A 25231-nucleotide genomic window follows, 5' to 3' on the forward strand; every position below is an offset into this window, starting at 1 on the left:
TGTAAGATGTTTAGTGGTGTACGAAACGGATGCTAACACTATGACGCCTACATACTCTCTGCAGTCCAGCTCGACCAACATCGAAGAAAAGCGCGTACTTTGTACGTACGTCATGTTAACTTGAATATTGTTATACTCTGAAACGGATACGTTTTGCATTTATGTTTTGAATAAAATCAGCATAGACGAATTACATCTCACGTTAACGTGCTTTTAAAATTACAGAGTTAACCCCTCGGGTCTCACGCATATTCTGCGAGGAATTATTTCCGCTTTGCAATAAAATCCAACAAGATGTAATATTTCTGAATTTATCCGGAAAACTAAAAACTGTTAAAAAAAGGCGATGAAATGTTCTTTAAAATTTAATAATTAGATTTTTTTTTTTTGAATAATTAATATTTTGAATGCCTAACATAAAAAAATATTTAAAAAATGGTTCACCTTACGTTTTTTTCTAACTAAACTCACTGATAACGAAAAAAAGACACATTTTATTAGACATTTCAAACATTTATAAGTATTATAAACATAACTGCCACCTCACTTTTATGTGGTTTCATGTAAAAAAAAATCACAATCTTCCGAATTTTTTCAAACTGCGGTCGGATACTTTGGTTTCACAGAAGCTAAAATTTTAATACTTCTGTGTTTATTTTTAGATTTGAATATAAAGCGTGATGTTTTCTCATTCTAACACTGTTTAGACCATATTTCTCACCATGACAATAAGGGAGACACAATGATTTCTATGAGACCATATGTGATGTTCCAAAAAGCGAACAAATTAGCTTGAAGGGTTCAAGTAAAAATATTTATTGGAAAGACTTTTGAAGCTAATACACATCAATATAATATTTAATCATCGAAGAAGTTCATATTAACAATATTATTGAGACTTCAATGATTAAAGTATAAATATACTAGGAGAATTGGCTTACCTACCTGGAGCATTATATAATATTAATGTAGAAGTGCAAATCAGCTAATTTTGTAGGGGAGTAGAAGACAATGGAAAAGTTTTTTTTTAAATTTTCTAATAATGTCTAATTTATGAATGGATGAGGTAAAAGCGAGTAAGGAAATTTAAAGTAATTATGACAATATAATGAGGGAGTGTGCAAACAACGGCGAAGAAAAAACTATTTTGGAAACGAGGACAAGGTTAGTGCTGTAAAAAAATCCCACTGTACAGTATGCTTTGGAAATATGGATTCTTATGTTTAGTTTATGCAACGTTTAAGTAAAATTTTTGCCTAGAATTGAAATCTAATTTATTTGAACAGAAATTACAAATATAAAGGCGTCTATCTTGAATAAATTACTGCAAGTTATCTTAAAACCGTACATAAATTAAATAATGATAATATTTCTTAATAATCTCCATGAATTAAAATCTGTTAAAATTTCATTTTTAAGGTTTCTGACCGCATGCGTTTAAGAACAATGCAAATGTAATTGTAGTTCATCGAACATTTGATTTGTGATAAATAGGTATGCCAAAAACACTAATAATTCAACGAATCATGTGTCATTTAAGCACTTAGGAGCATGTCATTACATCACTGTTTGCGAAACGTGCGCTTCTCGGAGATGCCAGAAATACACCCGCGCTTGTTAGCCGCAAGGAAGATAAACACACGGCGGCGGTGGTGGTGGTGGTGGTGGTGGTCACAACACACTCGGACGCAGAAGTGGCGCTAGATGAATGAGTATTGGGGACACAGTCGTTTTGAAACAAGAAAAAAAAAACAAGAGAAATCGTAGTAATACGGTGACTTCCTGCGGCACAGAATTCAGAAGCTTTTTTCAGTCGCCAGAGCTTTAGGCGACGCGCGCTGCTTAGACGAAATGTTATAAAGCTCAGTAGGTCAATTCAAAATTGATGCAACTTTATGTGTTTCTTACGCCCAGCGTTGTCAAAAATATATGACTTTCATAATAATAATTAATGGACAGGATGTAACTAACAAATACATTCAAAATAACATACAGACGTGTATATGTTCAATGTTACTATTTTATCAGAAAACAAATAATGATATAATACAATGTAATACACATAATACAATTTGATAAATAAATATAGTATAATAATACAAATATAATAGTAAAACAGGTTCTCGTATGAAGTGTTAACAATTACTAACCTATTTGTATACAGTGTCTGATTATTAACATTTTCTACATAATATATTATCTATGTAAACCGTTATCATCTGCAAAATTAATGTATTATTTTTATTTACATTAACTCCATACATGAGGCCGTGAGGAAAATGATTTCCTTGATTGGGCCTGTGTCATCTCTGGGGATGTTGGGTGGAGGGTCTTTTTGAGTAGAAGAAGGAGTGAAAATGGGTTTTGAAGAGACCCATGTTGTAGGAAAGTGAAAACACATAGGCTGTTGTGCACATGAACAGAGAGCTGTTGAATTCAAGTCGTAAAAGCGATCCGTTCTCATTTCACAAATGTCAACCGTGTACACATGTTGGGCGCACGTTTGTCGTATTTCCCGATTATGCACCGGTGTCAAAGGGATCAATGACGCTAGTTCCTAAGAGCATCTTTCATTGTAATACCGGTGAAAATTTTACTAAAGAGTGTTTTACAACGAATGGAGTGAAAAACTAACGGGTTTTTGAGTAAATAATAATCAAAGAATAATGTTTTTTATTCGGCTTACTATAAACGCAATTTAAATAAAATCTGAACAGGGAAATAGGGCATAACTACCTTACATCAAAGGAAATTTTTTTGAAGTTTTTCTATTATTTAGCAAGAGTTTTCTGTGTGGCAAACAAACGGGTTCTTGGAAAGTATTGTCTTTTAATTATTTATTTAGAGTCAGAGTAGTCGAGGCCCCTTTAGAGTGGTTGATTTATTTGTGTGTAGACAGACACTATTCATCGGAGTCTGCTTTGCATCTGAATACTCAATACACGCCACTGAACGGAATGGGAGCCAATGCAACTAAAAACTTCTATTTCAATGAATCAAATAATGGAGGTATCATAGCAATGCAATAAATCACACTCTTTTCAGATCGTTGCCAGTAATAACAAGTTATTTTTAATAGTGATTACACTTTAATGTGCTATTTCAATAATGAATCGTCAATGATTCCCGGATTGCTTCTCAATTTGTTTTTTTAATGTGGAACCGCACAAGAGTTACAACTGCTTCCAACCGTCTGAAGCCAGTGAGACTATGGCATTTCCAATTCAATGTTGTGAGGCTTAAGGTAGCGGGGGACGGAGATAGGGAATAAGGTAGGAAGGTACCTGGCTATTCAGATCTGGTCACCAAACACGGCCATAGCCATTTCAAGCAACATTTCAATTCTAAATTGTGGTCTTACACCAGGGCGATACTGAGAGTATCTTCCACTCTGGAACGAGCCGCAATTATACTAAATATTATTTTTTTATGTGTACTTTGTGAAATAACGCGAATTAATCAAATAAAATTTTCTCGCTCACATTTTATCATTCTAATTATAACAAAATAATACAATACGATTTAGTGCAGAATAAATACATTATGCTACCCGATGAAACAGACATTAGAAATAATCCAATTCCTCGTTAATAATCATCCAATAGCATTGTAATATTTTTCATCAGAAAGAATATAAAAAAACGTGGTGACATCAAAGAAAATTTCATCGTAAAATAAATGAAAACGCTTTTTATTAACGACTGATAGTGATAGTAAAAAAGTCACCCGCTGAAGGGAGAACAATTTATTACGATAGACTTTTTTCTCAAACGGCGGCGGACTGGCTGTTTAGTTTATTCTTCTTTTATTTGTGATAGTACAGTGGCTGTTGTTATCATGACGTGCCAAGCAAGAGCACTAATTTTATTCCAGCTTCCACCACTTCATGTTTATGTTTTATCGCGTACGAGGAGTTCCTGTCAATCTTCGTCCCATCCTATATACAAATCTTTACCACTGCTAAAGAATGATTTGAAAACAACACAACTAAAAATATTATCAAACAGAGAATTTTTTTGCGAAACCATGTCTACACATTGATTTACTTTTTATCTAAACCTACAAAATTTTCTCTAAACATTTTTTTCGGAAAGCACTGATGATATGTGATCAAATGATTTTACTTATTTATCTTCAATCTTTTAATAATATTTATTTTATTACATATTTAAAGAACATATATTATGTATATACAAAACTTCAAATAGTTTTTCGCATAACAAGTTGTGTCTTTGTAATAGCTTCAGCGGAGACAGTGGTAATTATGCGAAGAATGTGATGCTAATAACGTACCAGACAATGTTAAATTATTAAGATGATGTCCCCCACACCTTTGCAGGAGTGTTGGATCGGGGGGAGGGGGGGAGAGGGTCATAATGCATAAGATTTATGATCCCATTTTTGCAGGGGGGAATCGAATTATCTTGAAATCCCATGAATTTAACAATTTTCAACAATCGGATTAATTATATATTTGCGGAGTGAAGTCGAGTTAAAAGCTAACCAAGCAGCAGCTGAAGTTTTCTGCAGTGTTTTCATTTGCTGTAAAAACAATCAATAAAATAATTCATGCATAATCCGCTAAGATAAACACATTCTTCACAAGATAGAGAGTTAATGTTTCTCGTACCCCAGAATCTAGTATATAATTCCTATTGCAATTGAACCATGTCTTTTTAATTCTAGAAAAAAATTACAATGAAAATATTTTTTTATATTTTTATAGCAATTTAAAATGTGCCATTGTCGATTTGCCGTAAAAACCACATGTATGTTTTATTCATGAATTCAGCGGCGTTGACATCACGCCGAGCAACATTGGTAACAGCCGTCTTACCAGACATTGGCGTTTTCTATATCATAATGACGTTGTAGCCAGTTGGAACATTTTCAGAATGTGCAGTTTTAGATCGTATTTAAAATCAATATTATGAATGTAAATAATTAGTACGATAATAATAATGAGAAATATAAACTTTAAATCTTCTACACATTTTTAACAATATTCATAGTTTGTAATAATATCCTATTTCGGTTAACACACCGCGCTCCAACCCGCCACTGTCTCGCGCAGGTACAAACTAATTCATATCATTTAGGCACTTATTTTCCAAGTGCACTACTTGTAAAAGCTCTATTAAAGGAATGTATTAACGATTTGGTTTTATTTTATTTTCAATCAATTAATTAAGCTATGTTGGTATTTAGAACAGAATGTATTAAATAAATATGGCCATTTTAAAAATAATGTTTTGACTGTCCATCTTGGAATAATACAATATTTCCTATTTTTAATACAGTGTGGTATTACGTCTGTTGTTGGGTTAGACGTTTTTGTTTCTGAAGGAGGATCATCTTATGGCAATTTCTTCCAAACAAACCTATATTTATAGTATGTGAAGAGACGTGTAAAGGAACCGATGTACCTAGATCTTTCGATATTTAGTGTAGGCTTCAATGGGCGTATGCTATTGTTTTTTAGATAGACGTGTTATTCGCGTCAATAATAATAATGTAAAAAAATTTCAGCAAAAAACTTTGAATTGCAGTGTTTCGTTAATAGATTGTGATTCAGTGACTGCAACCACAGGTAGTGGTGAATATATTACACCTATGCTTGTCGCAATATCTAACATCTGACCACCGACCACAAAACAACGAACCGACCAAACTTCGACCACATTATAAACAAATTTCAATTTCTCTAAGAAATATGTAAACATTGATTTCTTTATGCCATTCTTTAAATGCTCACACTTAACAGATTGATCAGCTTTGATCATAATGTGTAGGTTTATTAGAGCCATTAATCAAAGCTCTCAGTACGCAGTTAAACTTTCTATTTAATATTTAATTATTTATGTGAAGTGTACTACGCAGTTATAATTTTCCACCTTCGATTATTGTGCGATGCTCGGTCCACTGCTGTGAGAGATGTTCGCAACGAGAGGAGATAAATATCTATCCAAATAGTGGCACACGACCGGCATAGTAATCAAGTGTATGGTCTCTCAGACCCGTTGCACGCCGCACGGCTCTGCAATGAGCCGAGCATCATCTTTGTTTTGTGGCCATCGAATGCAACATCAACACTGCACTGCAAGCACTACACGCACTGCGCATTAAATGTCAATACCCTTCATACGATATACCACACTTAAAGTAGGCAATTTTGATATGTCACGTGAAGAATTTTGCTATAGATCTGATGCTCACTTACTTGATCCAGAATATAGACTGTTCTTTTTTGGATTATTTTTGCATTTGCAGTTGTCAATCCGGACAGTTCCAGAGAACCAATTTCTCTGCGGGAAATAGTGTTGCTTTTGTTAGAGTTTTTGGTAAAACCCTGGTGAAATCAATTATCGTGATGATTATTTTATTTACACTGGCAATTAGCCAAATGCAATTCAAAAATGTAACCGCACCAACCTGCGTCTTTCCCATGGTTGCCTTGATCTTATCGTTGCCGAAGTGGGTTCACATGCGGCGCTGATAATTTCCGTTTATGATGATTAAATACCAATTGACATTTGTTCGTCGCCGTAGGCCATTGTGAGCGATTCACATTGCGGTTCTTTGTCGCACAACAAATGCAAGGAATGCGGAGCTGATGACAAACTCATTATATGTAGGCTCGGAGAAACAAAACATGTTGCATATCTATCATGGGCCATAATCCTTGAATAATATTGCCTTTTCTGGTCGTAGCAAGGCGAAGCAATTTCGTTTTGAAATGTGTAAGTAACAATCCAGTTTCATGAAGATGTTGGACTCAAGAATATTTGAAAAAATTACATAATATATGATATATTCTAAACAGTTGATTGAAATTCGATCTTTTAAATTGGTAGGCTTAAAACACTTTTTGGTTTTTTATAAAAATGAAAACATTTCTTTGAAAGATGGGTATTTTGGTAGCCGGTTGTTTTGATGTATATTTATATGAATAAATATTCCTGTGAAACATCGGCGTAAATTGTTAATATTTAACATACGCGCCTTCCAGTGTTTCTGTGTATACAACCTTGTCGAGCTTTCCTAATCACCTGCGAATATAGATAGCGGTTTTTCGGCCTCTCAGAAGAATTGTTTCAGAATTTAAAAAAAATATAAGATGATAATAATGTTATCTAATTGTGGTTACCAGACAAAAGCATGTTTAACGTGATTAAAAATAAATGAAGAATATTATAAATTATAGCTTTTGACAGAAAATAAATGGTAAAATAACTTCAAATAGGTAAATACTTAACCTAAACCACTCATCTCACTAGGGCAGTCTTGTGTAGAGATGAGCAGCTTTACGATTTAAGTGAAAGAACATAATTATATTTATGAAACCTGCTTCACAAATTATTACAAAATTACCTATCAATGTTACACGACAGTTATTCAATCTACAAATTCTACGGTTGGGTAGTATATTTATATTTGACAACAATAACATTTCACTGAGAACCAAATATTGTAAAATACCTTTTTTGGCTTCCATCACTCTGACACTCATAATAAATATTGGTAAGGCAGTGTCAGATTAGGGTTTGAATTTTATATCGAATCCATGTTGCAATGGAAACAAAATTTTGTTGAAATTCAGCTTCCTCGTTTGCAGAAAAGTAAAACGTGCGTCGCAGATAAGGTCGATAGAAACTACAGCGTAGTAGATCCGCGAGAGATTATCCAGTTGGCAATAGTAGCTGATGCAGGCAATAGAACCAGTGACACTCGGCAGAAGGTATTGCAGTGTAGGTATAGTACTACAGTAATGTGTACTGGTGTAGATAGTGGCTAGTGTGTAGTGTGTATGGTATAGTGGCTGGTAATGCCGACTGCCGATGCGCAGATTCATGCGTAACCTGCATTTACCGGCAGAAGGAAAATACCTCGCGTACAATAGCTGCTGGGACTCGCCGCTGGTATGTGACCATAAAACGGAAAACACTTGCGCCTGGTCTCTTGCCATATAGTTGATACATTATGTATTGATATCAATAATGCTGCGATTAAACGTAAACACTTTTTGTGTGTGCAAATATGTTTCACGTTTGTTTTTTAAATCTGTTAAACGTTATTTTTATTATAATATATTAATAACATAAAATTTTCAATGCTTATTTGTATGTATTGACAGAAACACACATATAAAAGGTTATCAGATTTTACATGTTCACGGATCTCCTTATACAAGTCAACAATAATTTATTATCCTCGTAGTTTAAATAATTACAGAGCTGATGTAGGTACTAATGTGTCCCGATAACTGTGTTTATTTCATGAATCTTTAGGAGACCAAGGAGTTAACTTAATGAAATAATAACTTAACAATCACATCTGCAGACACTGTTAGCCAAAATTATCAATCGCTTTTGGAATGTATTGATTTTTATAAATAAATTCTTCTAGGGAAAAATATTTTACTGGGAAAAAAAGTTGGAATTTCGAAAAAAGTTAAATATCTTTTTCACTTCTACCATCGTCAACCTCACGAAGTTAGTGCACTTTACACCCGGACACCCTGTATTGTATAGTATCAATCATGTCTTCCATCGAAATAATGATTTATTCATCAATTAGAACCTACATATACCTAAGTATACGCTGAGCGTGATGAAGTCCTGTTTTATCTCAAGAGCTTTGAATTTTGTCTATCTGTTAATTTGTTTGTGTGCTCCGTGTCCAGTCAATCCTGTCAAGATTCTATACGTTTTGGATAGTACCTTTTTACTCCGCCAGAGTTTCGTAAGCGTTACGAGCTTTCAAATCGGAACAATAACATTTGGTGAGGTCTACTGTTTACAAAAATACTAGTTAGTATTATTTGTACGTATATATAGAATTTTCTTATTGATTTCTTGCTTTCATTTTCTCACTGATTTGCAACATCTTGCTCAACTATACATCGATCGGTATTCAGAAATTCCAAGATTCTGTACGTTTTTCTAATTAAACCGCGTATTTACAAACAGTAGAATGTGTGTAGGTACACAAGTTTGTGGGCACCGGTAACAATGAATCAGTGAACGATAATTCTTTTGTCGGTCAGGAAGTTGGCGGATGTGTAAGGAATTCAGAAATGCGACCTATCTTATTGCCGCCATAAAGTTGGATGATTTGAGATTATGTTGTGATTGCTTATTGATCAACATTACATTTCTTTCAGGTGTCCAATGTCCTTGGTGACATTTTATATTGTTTTTGGGGTGTTATGCCGTGTTGCGCTAACTCCTTCTTTAGCCGACGTTTCGGACAGCGTTGCAGTGTCCATCATCAGGACAGATCGGGTAGATCCGAAGATGTGTAATTGTTAGCTGTCGAGTTTGTGCTTATTTACTCGGAAGCGATACCGTGCCGCCAGCTTCAATCCACTACTGTAGGGATTACAGTACAAGGGAACTGCAGTACAAGTGAAAGCACAGTATTTACGTTTATGAATTATTCGTTGTTTGAAGGTATTCGTCTTATTTTATTAATGTTTCATTTTTTCTGCTTGCATCTTAATAGATAATCATATGATAATAGATAATCATATGATAATAGATAATCATATGATGATATATAATCATATGATAATAGATAATCATATGATGATAGATAATCATATGATTATCTATAATCATATTATAATAGATAATCATATGATAATAGAAAATTATATGATAATAGATAATCATATGATAATAGATAATCATATGATAATAGATAAACATATGATAATAGATAATCTTATGATAATAGATAATCAAATGATAATAGATAATCATATGATAATTGATAATCATATGATAATAGATAATCATATGATAATAGATAATCATATGATAATAGATAATCTTATGATAATAGATAATCTTATGATAATAAATAATCATGTGATAATAGGTAATCAGAAGAAGTATAAAATGGGATATTATCTGTTTTTACTTTTACTGTTTAATTGTTGTGTAGATACATAGGATACACATATTGTTTACCACAGAACCGTATTAAAATTATTCTAAAAATATATATTTATCATAAATGCGCATGTTTTATGATATGAATTTGAGGAAATATGAAGCACGATGGTACATAGGAGTCACAGGACAGAGTGACGGAATATGTAGCACGATGGTTCACATGAGTCACAGGACAGAGTAAGTCACATTATTTGAAGAAAAGTCTCAATTTGTTAACCTTACCCTTCTCCCTCGGGCCGGTAAAGAATCCGCATAAACCGGAATAAATAAATACTTTATTATATTTATCCGTACCGACTTATTACCAATTATTTACTCACTAACGGATGAAGGATATTTTTTTAAGTAAGAAAATTTATAATTTGGTTGTAAATTATCTTGATTATGCATGAGTTTGCGCACTCGCCTCTTTTCTTTTTTTATATCTCTTGCAAAGACAAGTTGATGTGCCGCACACACAATGGACAAATTATAGGGAATGTTGATTAGCTGCATCTCCTCATACCGATAATTGGACAAAAATGTCCTTAACCCTCATTATTTTATCGTTTTGCTTCAAAAACTGTAGTAAATTCTTATTTCAGGGCTTGTATTTTATGCATAAGAGAAAGTAATCGGTTGCAGTAATGAAAATGTAAAACGATGTTTTTATAATTGATTAAACTAGCTTCATTATCAAATACTCCAAACCATCCACTGAATCTGCAGTTTTTATCCTTAGTTAAACAGCAACGCACTGCCTTCTGTATACCATCATGCTTCATATCCCCTCCCTGCTTTCCTATATACCGTCGTGATTTATATTTCCCACTGCTGTCCTGTATACTATCGTGCTTCATATTACTCACGGTTGTCCTGTGTACCATCATGCTTCATATTCCCCACTGCTGTCCTGTATACTATCGTGCTTTTTATTACCCACTGCTGTCCTGTGTACCACCGTACTTCATATTCCCCCACTTCTGTCCTGTGTACCATCGTGCTACATATTCCCTCACTCTGTCCTGTGACTCCTGCGTACCATCGTGGTTCATATTCCCTCACTCTGCTCTGTGACTCCTGTGTACCATCGTACTTCATATTCCCCACTGCTGTCCTGTATACTATCGTGCTTTATATTACCCACTTCTGTCCTGTGTACCATCGTGCTACATATTCCCTCACTCTGTCCTGTGACTCCTGCGTACCATCTTGGTTCATATTTCCTCACTCTGCCCTGTGACTCCTGTGTACCATCGTGCTTCATATTTTCGCAAATTCTTATTATAAAACATGCATTTATGATAAATATGTTTTTTAGAATAGTTTTACTACGGTTCTGTTTTTAATAATATGTGTTGATAGATATGTGAAAATACACTTCAGTCCAGTTCAATTGACGAAGATTCAAGTTCACCGTCAATTGAACTGGACTGAAGTGTATTGACGGTGAACTTGATTCTTCGTCAATCAAGTTCACCGTTAATACACTTCAGTCCAGTGCATGTTTCCAAAATATGCACTGGTGCCAAAGGGATCAATGATTTGTTTATGTATTTTGCTATCTCAACTCGACGTGTTGAGATAGCAAAATACACAAACAAATCGATCTATATCGAGATCTCAATTATACCTGAAAATAGTGAAATTCAACATTCAATTGCAATATCAATTCTTTACGATCAGCGATACGTAGCTTTGTTCTTTATTCGAACTTTAACCGTTTTTCCGCGCATCAGAAATGAAAACACATATCTCAATGCTACGAGCGACGAAGCAAGGTGTTTATATCAAATACATGTATAATTACGTGGACAGTGGCACTGTGGACTGTGATCTGTGGACTGTGGTAAGATACGGGCGTCGGGCATCATCTGGTTCGATGTCAGAAGATATCGTCTATTGACTATCGGCACAGAAGAGCAGAGTCAGTATAGCTGGAATGCTGTTTTCTAGACTAATGGACTCCAAATCCGTTATGACGATACTCGCCGTGTCAATCATGTGCAGAATCACACCGTGTCGCCTAACAAGGCTGAATGTTATGATACAATCGTTATTACTGTCCTTTTTAATGACCTCGCACTTATAAATAGTGCATTGTTTTCTCTGCGAACTGCCGTATTGTGTATTTGGAAATCGTTCTTAGAATTTTCTTGAGTGGTTCCAATCGGCATCCATATATATAGTGCTTAAACAATTACTTTTACATAATGGCAAATATTCAAAACTGTGATTTAATTTCCAGATCAAAATGTTAGGTAAATGATGTGATTCTAAAAAAATAAATGATATATATGTGCTGAAAGCTAATATTTTGTAATTTAGTATCTTTGTAATGGAACATTATTAAATGAAACACAGTATCGTTGTGAATATCATTAATAATTTTTTATCATAATTTTGTTTTTGTTTATCTTCAAGCGAAACGCATTCTGTGGCGATGTTTGTAAAGGAAACTCAAAACATTGACATGTTGCGCATCGATGCAAGCAAACGTGCGAATATCAACATAATACGGCGTGTATGTGCGTATTATCGGATGGGGATTCCACCGAGGGGAAAAAAGCCCACGTTTAAGGTCTCTTCGTGGCCTCTGATGTCTGACGCGCCCTCCGAAGGGTAACACCAAATACGCGCAAGTCAACTAGTAAGTACTTATTTGGAGTTTCCAAAAAGCCGACAAGATTTCAGTGCCCCGGCTAACATTAAAAAAACCTGTCCGATTTTGGCGGCTTAAGTTTTCTGCCTTCACAAAAATTCAAGACAGCTCAGAATATTTGGTACTTTTTATAGTAGCACGGTTTTTAATTTTATGAAATGTTTTGCGATTAATTTACTTAATTATAGTTATATCTAATAAATAATTTATAGAAGGGTAAATGCAGGTAACTCCATTAATAGAGGACTGAACGCAGTTGGCGCTTACAAACAATTGTCCAAAGAAGCGAAGTTAGCAGTCCACAATGGAGTGCTGGTACCTACCCTGATGTATGGAAGTGAGGCATGAAACTGGCAAAGAAAAGATTGAATGCTGTTGATTGAATCCCTGAGGCGTAGGTGTGGTAAAACCATGTATGATCGTGTGAGGAATATGGAGATCCGCAAAGAGTGCAAGGCGGATGTAAGCGTAATGAGTAAGATTAAGAAAGGGACGCTTAGATAGTTTGGGCATATGGAGCGAATGGAATGGAGTGTAAGGAGGATATATGATGCAAATTCGAATGGTAGCAGAAGCCGGGGACGCCCGAGGAAGACATGGCACGATCAAGTGAATCAGATACTCGAGTCGGGCCAGAATAATAGAAGAGTATGTATGAGACGATGTATGAATGTGAATGGGGCAAGGAGCGTGTGCCAAGACCGAGTTTTTTGGCGGTCCGTCCTCTCTGCCTACCTCTGCGGGGAAACGGCGTGATGGTTAGTTAGTTAGTTAGTCTATACTATAAGGTAGACCCAAATTAATATAGATTATAAATTTTTCAAGAAAAAAATATTTCGTTGCTAGACAGAATTGGCTAAATAAATAAGTATAACAAGCACAGAACAAAAAGAAAATTATTGTATAAGGTCATAAAAGTTTTCACGTTTTTTCGTGTGACTAATAAAAAGCTACCATATAGTTAGGCAGTGCAGCATTTTAAAAAGAAGGGTCGCTTTCTGGTGGTAAAAGCTTTGACAGTTTGTAGCGTCGCAGTGCGTGAACTGGCCGCTCGCATGCACACAACAATGAGCGTTATCAAAAGGCAGCAGCACCAGCACCAGCAGGAGAAGTAGGAGGAGAAGGTAACAGAAGCACAGAAGGTAGTAAGAGTAAGAAGCAGAGACGGAGCTATCCAAGGCCCCATGGAAGGGACCGGCCGCGTGACATATTTGGTAGCGACAGGTCGGCCAGTTGGCCCTGTTAAGGGCTAAGCAGCCACCATGGGCAAGGAGACTAAAATGCACCGGCGAGTCGAAGGACCATTGCATCGCGTTTTGCTATTCATATCACGCACCGAAAATAGGCAAAGATAAGCTACAGATCTTGAAAAGTCACTTCGAAAACGGACCCTTGAGCTTTATTGCGTGACCTTAAAGATTGATACCCAAGAAAATACAGGGAAGGTAAGACGTGATCATACTACGTTGCCTCGATACCTACTCAACATCCTGGAAACCTGAGGTTTTGAAAAGTCTGTTTATATTCTTATAATATAGTTAACACTACGATGCAGTTTACACTATGTTAAGTGAAGATAGGTTTAAGGAAAATAAAATAATATAATCGAATAGCGTTTTGAACCCTTTTGAATTTGTTTCATATTGGTTTCATTTTACTCGGTATTCGTATAAACATTTTATAGTATACATTTTGACAGCAATTGAACTATGTCTACAAGTTTAAAATCATATTATTATACCATTTAAAACAGAAATCCACGGTTGTACTTTATTCCATAACTAATTCTAAGCTTTCACAGTAATAATTATTTGGAATCTTGTCTTGGATGGAATTCAAATGATTGAGATGGAATTCAGCATTAGGCGATAATATTTAAAGTTATGCGCTGTGACCACTTACAAAAACCAATGTTCACATTACGTTATTGTAAGTGGTAACAAGGCGCAATGTGAACAGTTCTGCGTCTTGTGACCACTTACAATAACCAATGTTCTCATTACGTTATTGTAAGTGGTTCCAAAGCGCAATGTGAACAGTTCAACAAAAAAGTACAATAACCAATGTTCAAATTTCGCAAACATAATATTTACATTTATTCTGTCAGGGTCAAGTACTTATCATAAAAAAGAAAAAAAAATCAAATTCAAATAAGTAAAAATAATTAGATGAAGTAAAGTACATTACATTGATTTAATTAATAATAAACGTATTATGTACGAACTCTTGAGTCGATGATAATTTATAGTCGATTTTTTTATATTATTATGAAAAACATACCGAAGTAGTAGTTGTTTCCGTACATAAACATGAATATATAATACATAAATTTTATAGTACTACTCTTATAACATCATCAAGTAAATTTCTCAAGTCCAATATTTCACAAATTGCGATATGTTCGTCGTCTTTTAAATATTTTATAGAAATTACTACTAAAACCTTATATCCGCGAGATAATAAATTATACCCAAATTACCAAAAAAAACTTTTTAAGTTAAAATAAATAGTATGGATTAAAAAATCAATAAATATTCAAAAAGTATGATTAAGATGAATCTTCGATTGAATATAAGAACTAATACTTTAAGCAAACGCAGTCCATAATAAATGGTACTATAACGTTATGTTATTTTATAAGAAAACTATTTTTACTATATGTATTTATTATGCATGTAAATTAATCGTAAGTGTAAATACAAACAAAAAACATAAAAGTTAAAATAAACCGTTTCTTGTTCATCTAGGAAATTTGCCAAAATGACTCATTATTAAGATAACTTCACGTAGATACCCATTACGTATAACTATTTATATTTTAATTCAGCTTCAAGTCTTCGGTTTGCAGTTTCGAATAATCTTAATCATCTTGTTTAGCGTTCTCCCTTTACCTCGTGTCCTTTACTGTCGCAGCCTCCCAGCCGGGTCTAGAGATACTACGGTCGGAGAGTATCTGTTTTTCGCAGACTTTGTCCTTCTGCGATGCACGCGGGAAAGCAGCGCAGGTTGTGGACGCGTTTTTTGTTAGGAGTTAGGACCGCTGTCTTACGCGCAGCATTGTTCACTTTTTCCCCTGCAATCTCTCTCTCTACACTTACTATGGTGTGGCCGTCATCCGAAACGGTACAAGCCAAAGCAGTTATATGCCGTCTAATTTATGCTACCGAAATGATTCGGCGATTTACAAGGAAGGATGATATAAGTATTTTTGGATTCGCTCACAATTTTTTGTTGTTTTGATGGAATTGAAAATCTAGCGAAAATGCATTTTATGTGAAACATAAGCAAAACATTTTTTTTGTAGAAAGAAATGAATTTAATGTTTTTGAATATTGATAGAATTTTAGGTTTGTTTAATTTTATATACCAGTATTCTATTGAATTCGATAAAATTATGTTGCGAGCTGAAAAAACGTGTTGACCTAAAAATTCTACGTAGAAATAGCTGTTTAAATTTCACAAGCCCAGAGCTCATTATTCTAGTGCTTTAAATAGGCCAACCAGATTATTTCCCTTGGCGTCAGAGTCAAGAGGATTTTCACAGGTCAAGAAAGCGACGTGAGGTGAACTCGATAACAAGAGTCTTAGGACGGGTTGTTTCGGAGTATTTGAACAATTCATCAAATTTCAACGATCATTTTCAAGTTCTGTGAAGGATTTTTTCAAGTTCTTTTTTTATTTCAGTTTTGTCAAGCAACTAGCCTATAATGATATAATAACAGAACTTGAATTGGACTTTCACAGATCCCAGAAATGAACATTGAAATTTGATGAATTGTTCAAATACTCCGAAACAACCCGTCCTTAGTAAAGTTCAAGTAGAATAAATATTTACCAATAATTTATCCAACATCCACACCGCGTAGGTCGCTACTTGAAAGGAAATTTCGTAGAACATTTAATAAACCACAGTTGCCAGCTACGTTATCTCAATATTCACATGGTTTATTTAAAAGATCTTTTAAAATATTATTCGGGAAAGCATTGTTTCACGGAAAATCGTTTTCAGTTTTGTCTGAGAATGAGAGTGTCTAAGAATGATTTACAAACTCTATACTATACCGTTGGACGTTGAGGCTACGATGGTTTGTTTTGCGCGGTGAATAATTAAAAAGATAACCTTTCAGAAATAATTTCAAGCTGCGCTTATAAATACATTGTCTTGGCGGTTAAACTACGAGATTGATACGTAAGACCGGATAATACCTGAAAAGATAATATAGAAGGTGTATTCTCATTCCCAGGTAGCTTCTCGCATCTAGTTTTATTTTGATATCCATGCAACACTCACGGTCTGTTTATATTTTAACGGAAGCAAGCCAAATTATTGCGATGGAAAGTCTCATCTGCGATGTATTTTGGAAGTATTTTTATGTTGTTTAGAAAATATGATTGTTTTTCGAGTTAATTTGGTTCGAAAAATATAATTGCGTAAAATTAACAAGCTGTACACAGCATCTTATCGTGTAAAATGAGTCTCTAATTGACTGGAATTATAAAAACCAAAGAAGTTTTTTAAATTAAACTAAATATTAATGCTTTTGGTTTTGCTCTATTGCAAAATAATACATCAAATTAAAACTTTAATAAAAAGTCATTTTTTCTACGACTTAATTAATAAAGCGTGTGAAACCAATGCTTAATAGGATATATCTCTAAATAGTACAAGTCGCTATCCGCGTCTGTCTGTCTGTGCGCGTAGTTTTTTCTCAAGTACGCAATGGATTTTGATAGTGTTTCACCATCATTTAGAGATTTTCTTCTTTGGTATATAAAACATGCATATTTTCTTTATAGAAAGTAGAGAATAGTCGAGCAATGCTGGGTACACACAAGTCAGCTAATTGGATAGTAAAAAATGTGAATTATTTTAATACGGTCGATTGAAGTTTTAAGCTTTTCTAAACATTGTGTTGTGTATTCATCAGAGCTTTTGAATAAACTATATAAGAATAGTTGTTCAATAGGATATTTAATAACTCAAACGTTAATTTTTTGCAGAGTTGTCATTGTCGACTTAAGTCATTTTCAGTTCAGGGTATTCTTTTAATTCAATATTTAATTTTCTAAAATGAACTATCAGTCGTCGTTGCTGCGTTTCCATTGATCTTTAAAGAAAATGATTATTCTGGATCGGCCTTCTCACACTTTTTAAGACAGTAAACTTTCGGTAGTTCCTACTGGTTAGTTGTCTGTTAAATAAATCCGTCCGGCGATGATAGATGATTTCTCTAGGCCAGAAAAAAATCATAGGAATTCTGTTTAGATCACTGCAGTACAGCGGTTAATGGGGATATTATACCGATCATACGTGTGTCCCATACGTAATGTGAATAGATTCTGTTTTTGCGTTAATTAAGGAAACGTGGAGATTGAAGATTTGCTGCAGTCCTGGCGCCTATTGCTTTCACAATACACCCATGTAGGGGGTGGTTAGTAGACTCTTGTGTTCTTGACCCTCTTCCTTGCCTGGTCTCGCCTCGTGTTACAACACCTACCCTACTTTGTTCTACCGGTTTGCCACCAATGGCATATTTAATCGCTTTGTGTGGTCTTTCGCAGCATTGTGCTGGCTTCGTATTTATTCCATATCATCCAATTTCTTTTATTGTCATTCAAATTAAAAGTTTTTTCCAATCTCCACACATCGACCCCGTCTGTCTAAAGACGTGTTCTAGTCTCAAGAGTTAAGTTTTTCTATAAATTTATGTCGTTAGCGGAACCTTTCTTATTTATTTATTTAGAGTGAAAACATAAATATTTATAGAAGCATAGTAAATAAAAGTAAGGTCATCAATCTATTTTAAAATATTCTCATCATGTTTTGAGTATTGGACACAAAAATAAACAATTATATTATACTATAAAGACAGTGCAGAAGAAAAGAAAAATAATTGTATCTAACAAATGAAAAATTTTTTTTTTGGCAAACATGTCATTCAAGATTTGTTTGAATTTTATACACATATTTTATTTCTTATTGACGCATTGACATTACGCCTACTACTACTACATAATTACTTTTGCGGTATTTACTTTCGGTGCGTTTTGTTTTCAGTATATAAAAAAGAGCAATTGTATTTTCTTGTGCGAGTATCTACATATACATCACATACACCCGATAATAATTAATGATCTGCACTGGTATAGTGGTAAACAAAACATATTTGGAAGTTGATAGATAAGACGCAGTCTGTCTTAGTAGAGACAATATAATATTACGAGTATACTGTGTAAATTCCATAACATTGAAAGAGACCATTCTTCGATACATGGTACAGGTGGAGTGCAAGGAAATGCTCTACGATAATAAGAAAACTCACCGGTTCGGGGGCGTAGCGCCACCCGGAGCTTCTGAGTGAGGTGTCTGGATCGGGGCGCGGGGGGCGCTAGCAGCCGCAGGTGCAAGGGGGAGGGCGGGGGCGCGCGCTCCGCCAGCAGCAGGTAGGTACGGCCGGGACGCGGCGCGCCCCAGCAGTCTCCACGAGCCACCTGCACGCGCACGTGCTCGCCTTCCAGTATCGGGCGGCCAGAGGGGTCCGCCTTCAGCACCCGCTTAATGGCGAAGGTGACGGAGAGGTTGGCGCGCTTGTCGGAGCTCATGGAGCGCGCGCGCGCCTCCAGCACGGCGGGCGCGTGGCGCGCTCGGCTCGGCAGGTCGGCGGCCAGGCGGGCGCAGCGAGCCTCGGCGGGGGGCGGCAGTGCCCCGGCCCCGGCAGAGCAGCCCCAGAGCAGCGCCGCGCACAGCGCCACAGCGCAGCTCAGCATGCCGCCTCAGGGCGCCGGGGTTGCGCTGGGGCTGGTGTCTCTCCGCTCTTCATCTTCCTCCTAGAGCCGGGGGCCGGAGCTGGGGCCGAGGGGCAGATAAGCGCCGCGGCCGTCGCGGCGCACCAAGTCGTGCGCGCTCTCGGCCTATTTCTAATTTTAAAAATCTACACTTCGATTATTTTCTCACTGACACGTTCGCGACGGCGGACGCCGGTACGCTTTATTTCCGTCATTATTCATTCCGCGCGCCGCGGTATTTGAACTCTTCTAGGGGAATCTGGGATCCTCGTTTTGGGACTATTCGGATCGCGGAAATTAATACGTTCGGAAAGTTCAGCCGCCAAAATAGGTAAAGAGAGCACTTCCTGAAAGGTTAAGCAATAACTCGCGCAATAAGGGTCGTAGGTTGGCTAAGGGTTGTCGGTGGTCGGGTGCCACCGGGGAGAGTTGACAGTGGACCAGCGGGGGCGGTGTCTGGCCTGCGAGTGCAGACAGCAGACAGGGGCAGAGACAGCGCAGAGACAGCGGCAGTGAGACGGGTGAGGAGGACTGACTGCCTGCTCGGGCTGACGGGGCGTGCGCACGCTGCGGTGGCTGGCCGGGAACTGAGCGCGAGTGGAGTGGCGCGCCCCGCCCCCGCCTGCCCCGCCCTCCCACCTCCCCCACCCCCCACCACTCCTCCCCTCCGCAGACCGGCTGGCGCTGGCGCGTGCCGCATCCATCCCCAAATCACCATCTGATTAATAATCGTGTGTAATAATTAATTGGTTTACGCACATCGCACCGTTCGCACCGCGGCACGTTAGTGGTTAGTGTTGATCCCCTCGTGGTCAATTTATACGCACAACGTACTTTCTACTTTTTTACTCCTGCTGAAAGCTTCAGTTTTGCTTGCCATTACGTTAGAAAAAATTCTGAAAATAAATTTTATTATTACTATAGGTACATAAATATTATTGTATTAATTTGAAATTATGTAAGTAATAAAAAAAATTTAATTATTTCTTCTAATGCTGTCTTACGTAAAATCACAAGGAGGAAATCCGTAATTGGTTTTATTTTGGCTATTTTACTTATGTACAATCTGTAAAAATGTAAACTGTTGATTTTCCCAAAAATGAATAAATAAAATGAATAAATAAAATAAAAAAATATAATAGACAAGAACTGACACCTTACATCATATATGTACTTCTAAGTAATTAATAAAAGCACTAAGTTTTCTTTGAACAAGCTTTGAAAACTGTAACTTGAGTGGTAGTTGTATAATTTAATTGCAACTTTTTTTAAGTGGTATGTAAATACACATTTTTATTACTTGCCGTCAACAGAACAGTAGCTATTGCAACTAAATTTGATATAAAACTAGAAAATTTGACGTATTTTGGTTGTGTCCGAAATGTAGTGATTGCAAGATATTTTTTTATGATCCATGACAGTTTGAGAACAAAATTTATTAAATTAATTTTAATTTTACTTATCTACCTGTTTGAAATGACATGTATCCCCGTCCTGGTGCCGATGTGTATCATCAGTGTCAAGAATCCGGTAACTCAACCTACGGCGTACATTTCTAAAGCGCTGGAGGACTATGATAACTCGAGGACCTTAGGGATGAATTCTCCGACGAAAAAACTATACCAAGAAATAAACTTATTGAAAATTATGCAAATATAACATATGCATTTTAATCTACAAAATGCAAAATGGACTACATACGGAAAAAAATCAGTATGGCTGATTTATGATATCCTGTTAAAAACATGATTACAATCCATTTCCTAGTAAAATATGAGGCATTTCAGAATATATCGGAATACGTGTTCATCCTTTTACCGAAAAATACAATAGCGAAATGTTACAATATAAGAATTTTTATGAATAAGTGTTCTAACGTCCCAAGAACATATTCATGTTTTACCGACAGTTTGTTAGGAAACCTCATTCATTCATTCGTTTAAGGCCTGCAGTCAGCTTTTTAACAGGAATACGAATAATTTTTACCATTTTCTTTATAAATTAGTGAACGAACACTATATAAGACTACCATGCAAAGTGGTAAGAGAAGCATATGCCATGAGGGTATACACGATTACAATCCCTTCCTAATAGCCTCAAAACAGTGAATCGAATAAATTAATTAAATATAAACAGGATAAGAGAAACTAAATAACCACCACGCCTTTTCACCGCAAGGGTAGGCAGAGAGGACGGACCGCCAAACAACTCGGTCTTGGCACACACTCCTTGCCTCATTCACATTCATACATTGTCTAAGACTCTTGACATGGCCCGACTCAAGTATTTGATTCACTTGGTCGTGCCATGTCTTTCTCGGGCGTCTCCAACTTCTGCTACCAATCACATTTGCGTAATATATTCTCCCTACACTCCTTTCTTCACTCATTCGCTCTACATTCCCAAATCATGTGAGCGTCCCTTTCTTGTTCTTACTCATTACGCTTACATCAGCCTTGCACTCTTTGCGGATCTCCACATTTCTCACACGGTTTACCGCACATACACCTCAAGAGAACAACATTATAATGTCCTTTAATGTAGAATAACTGTTAAAATTAGATATTATCGTATGCATTATAATTATTTTATCTAAAATTATAATTATTAGAAATATGTTTTCATATTTCAGTGCTTTTATTTATGTAGTTAGTTAGAAAGCGAAATATTTTTAATAAATAATAGTTGAGCACCCTAAAAGAATAAAACATCTCGTGGTGTTTAGACTAAAAAATAATCAGATATATATTTTTTTCAAATTAGTAGTTTTCTATGCAAGATTACAGGAAGGTAGGTACCTACCTACCATCCAGTTTATATTGGGCTTAACTGGTTGATTGAACACGGTTCCGGCACGCTTCACTAGATTATTAACACTGGGAAGATGGCTAAGGGTTAGTCAACCCTGGCAGGTGAAAACCACAATTTGAATTTAAATTTAAAAAAAAACACAGTAACTAACAAACACGTTTTTGACTCTAAGCGCACGTGGGTATTTAGACTGCGTTTGAAAGGTATGTATAATAAATAGGTCAGTATTCCGCACATAAATCTTGTCTGGAAATTTCACCATATTATCTAAGCGTAGGAAAATGAGTACTTATTGCTATTTTATTAAAAATCTCTTAAAGTTATTGGTAATCCGGTTAATAACGGAATTGCAGGCCGTTTCCCGATAAACTATTAGTAAATTCCACATCAGAACACGTGTTCATGCACCTCACTTGCCTTGATAAAATGCGGAAATATCATGATTTATATTTTTTATTTTATTTTTGAAAACCAACAGTTATAATTATTACAAGGTATGGTGTAGTAAGAGTTAATTATTTAACCAATAATCGGTTTTCACTTAGGTATTTTAATTATTTAGTGAATATATATAATATTTATGTAAGAAAAAAAGTTACATTAGCCTATAGGGATGGGATGGCGGAAGGGAGGGGGATGGGATGGATCTAGTCTGTGTAATGTGTAGCATGTACGTACGTGTATTAATAAAAAATAATAATGATAATATAATTATTTTTTTGATTTTAGGTTTGAAATTGTGGGGTGCTGAGTTAAATAAGTCTAATTCACTGTATGAAGTATTAAAATTGTATGAAGCACTGTGAATAAAAGCATTTTGTTTTGAGTTAGTGTTACATTGAGGGATGTTTAATGTGTGATTTTGTCTGATGGGTACTCTTAATTGAATTCTTTCTAGTAATTCCGGGCAATCTATCACAGAGGTGGCAATTTTTTGTAAAAATAGTATTATACAGAGTTTCTACGACTTGAGTGACGAAATCCTGAAAAACGCTGCTGACTCCTCATCACTATGAACAAGTGTTCCGACGTTTTGATAATATGTTCGTATTTTACTAAAAGTTTATTAGGAAACATATTAATGCATTCTTTAAAGGCGTGCAATACCATTTTTAACCGGATTGTGAATAATTTAAGGACATTCTTAATAAATTAGCAATATTCAATATTAGTAATTCTTCTCGGTCTTTTATTTACAATTTCCTTATTCCGATTTATTTATTATTTTGTAATTCTATATATTATATGTTTGAGGTTATTCTGTCATTTTTTCCATCCATTTTTTTTTAAAAATTTTTTTTATCTGTGGTCTTCCAGATGTTATTTTTTTTGCTTTAATCTCCAATAAGGCATTATTGTATTTACATAATATATGAGAAAAATAATTTTCCTCGGGGCTTATTTCATCTTTTGGGATGCTCTGTGGTGGGTATTTTTTAAGGAAAGAAAGTTCTGTGAAAGTAAAGAGTATGAGGGTTGGGTAAGAATCTAGGGATCAGTGTCTCCATATAGGTATGAATATATCCCTCTCTCTGCAGCGCAAGGCGATGGGTCGAGAGACCAGTTGGATAGGTTAAAGGGTCTCAACAAGCCAGCGTCTCCCGATCTGGCACGTCACGCAGCTGGTGGGCAGACGCAACCTGAACACATCTCACCCGATGAACCCGGGCACCCCTGATAAATCAACAAAAGTAGCGATCTACTTGAGGTGACCTTGGCAGAGGTGTTGGTTATCCAATAAATGGTTCCCGGGGCTGCGGTACCTCAAACCGCTTGCCAAATAGCTTCACCAGGGGCGGGGGTAATAATAAACAGATAGGTAGGCAAAAGTATTAACGAAGCATGAATGTTATACAAATTTTATGTTTCAGGTTATCCGGATTTTGATTAAAAAAATAAAGATTATTTATACAGAAACGAATAATCAAGAAGTTTTGTAAATAATGTGTTTTACAGATAATATTTTACAATAATGCACAATCATTACAAAAAGTGATTAAATTAAATGGAATGTGCATAGTTTATTATCTCATCGGTACCTACATGAATTATAGTTTGTAATAATTTAAAATTTAAAAGGACCAAATAAAAGTATTATAATTTACATTTCATCATAGTCAGATCTGACTGTTAATTTATTAAAAATCTGGTCTAATTAATCGTTTTCCTATTACAAATGGAACTGCAGGCCTATAACGAATGAATGAAAAGAGTTCCTAACAAAGTACCAGTCAAAATCGAATATTTTATGAGGACGGCGGAACACGTGTTCATAAAAATTGTTATGATGCAGTTGATTGATACACTGGTAATCAAGTACTTATTTATTTTTCTCTTTCGCGTAATTGTCTATGGTTTTTTTGAGCGAGCAACACTCCCGCTGACGGAGGAAATTCCAGTACACTCTCGCTCACTCTCTCCACAAATACTATTGTGCTCATTCATTACCCTGCCATTTGGCGTAACAAAAAATACTGATATTTATATTGACATACTGATATTGTCGCATTCCGTCATGATATCTATTAGGACAAGAACACGTGTTCTTGATATATTATGACTGAGTAATATTTTATCAGGAAGTTGGCATGCTGTCACTGTTTTAACATGATCATTTTTCCCGTGTATTTATGCATTGAAACTTTTGAATATATTACGCTTCCTTCGCTTTCGGACGACAATTTCGGAGTAGGGTGTGTAATATTGTCTAGTTTGTAGGAAGAATTCGCATTTAGACTATTTCCTATAGAACTGAAGCTGTAATCTTTCAATACCATGCTTGATTCACCTGCATTATTATATTCACAACGTGGAAAGAATCCCCGGTATCCATTTTTTGTAAATTTCAATAATTTAAACATTTTTCTTGCATTTGTGTCGCAGTTTTCACTTAATCAGATCAATTACCTGTTGTGTCGTGAACGTATTATGTACATAATATATTTCCTCAAAAATAATATATATAATGTTCTCTTTAGATTATAATTACAATTCTTAATATCTATTGTTCAATATAATCCTGTCAAATTGGCAT

General features: G+C 35.6%; 1 protein-coding gene across 3 annotated transcripts in view; it reads right to left on the reverse strand.

The window, feature by feature from the left end:
* Positions 1 to 19454, reverse strand: part of LOC149426368 (protein vein-like) — a 94336-nt gene extending 74882 nt beyond the window's left edge. For all 3 annotated transcript variants that reach the window (XR_016302722.1, XM_089636616.1, XM_089636631.1), the window contains exon 1: positions 18924 to 19454. Coding sequence is in view for 2 of the 3 variants with exons in the window: in XM_089636616.1 (XP_089492742.1) it covers positions 18924 to 19368 (445 nt within the window). In the remaining variant the exon portion in view is untranslated. The remainder of the gene's footprint in view (positions 1 to 18923) is intronic.
* Between the last annotated feature and the right edge of the window lie 5777 nt (positions 19455 to 25231).

Source organism: Hesperophylax consimilis, chromosome 1, assembly GCF_061612785.1.
Source record: "Hesperophylax consimilis isolate HC1 chromosome 1, BYU_Hcon_1.0, whole genome shotgun sequence".
Classification (NCBI taxonomy): domain Eukaryota; kingdom Metazoa; phylum Arthropoda; class Insecta; order Trichoptera; family Limnephilidae; genus Hesperophylax; species Hesperophylax consimilis.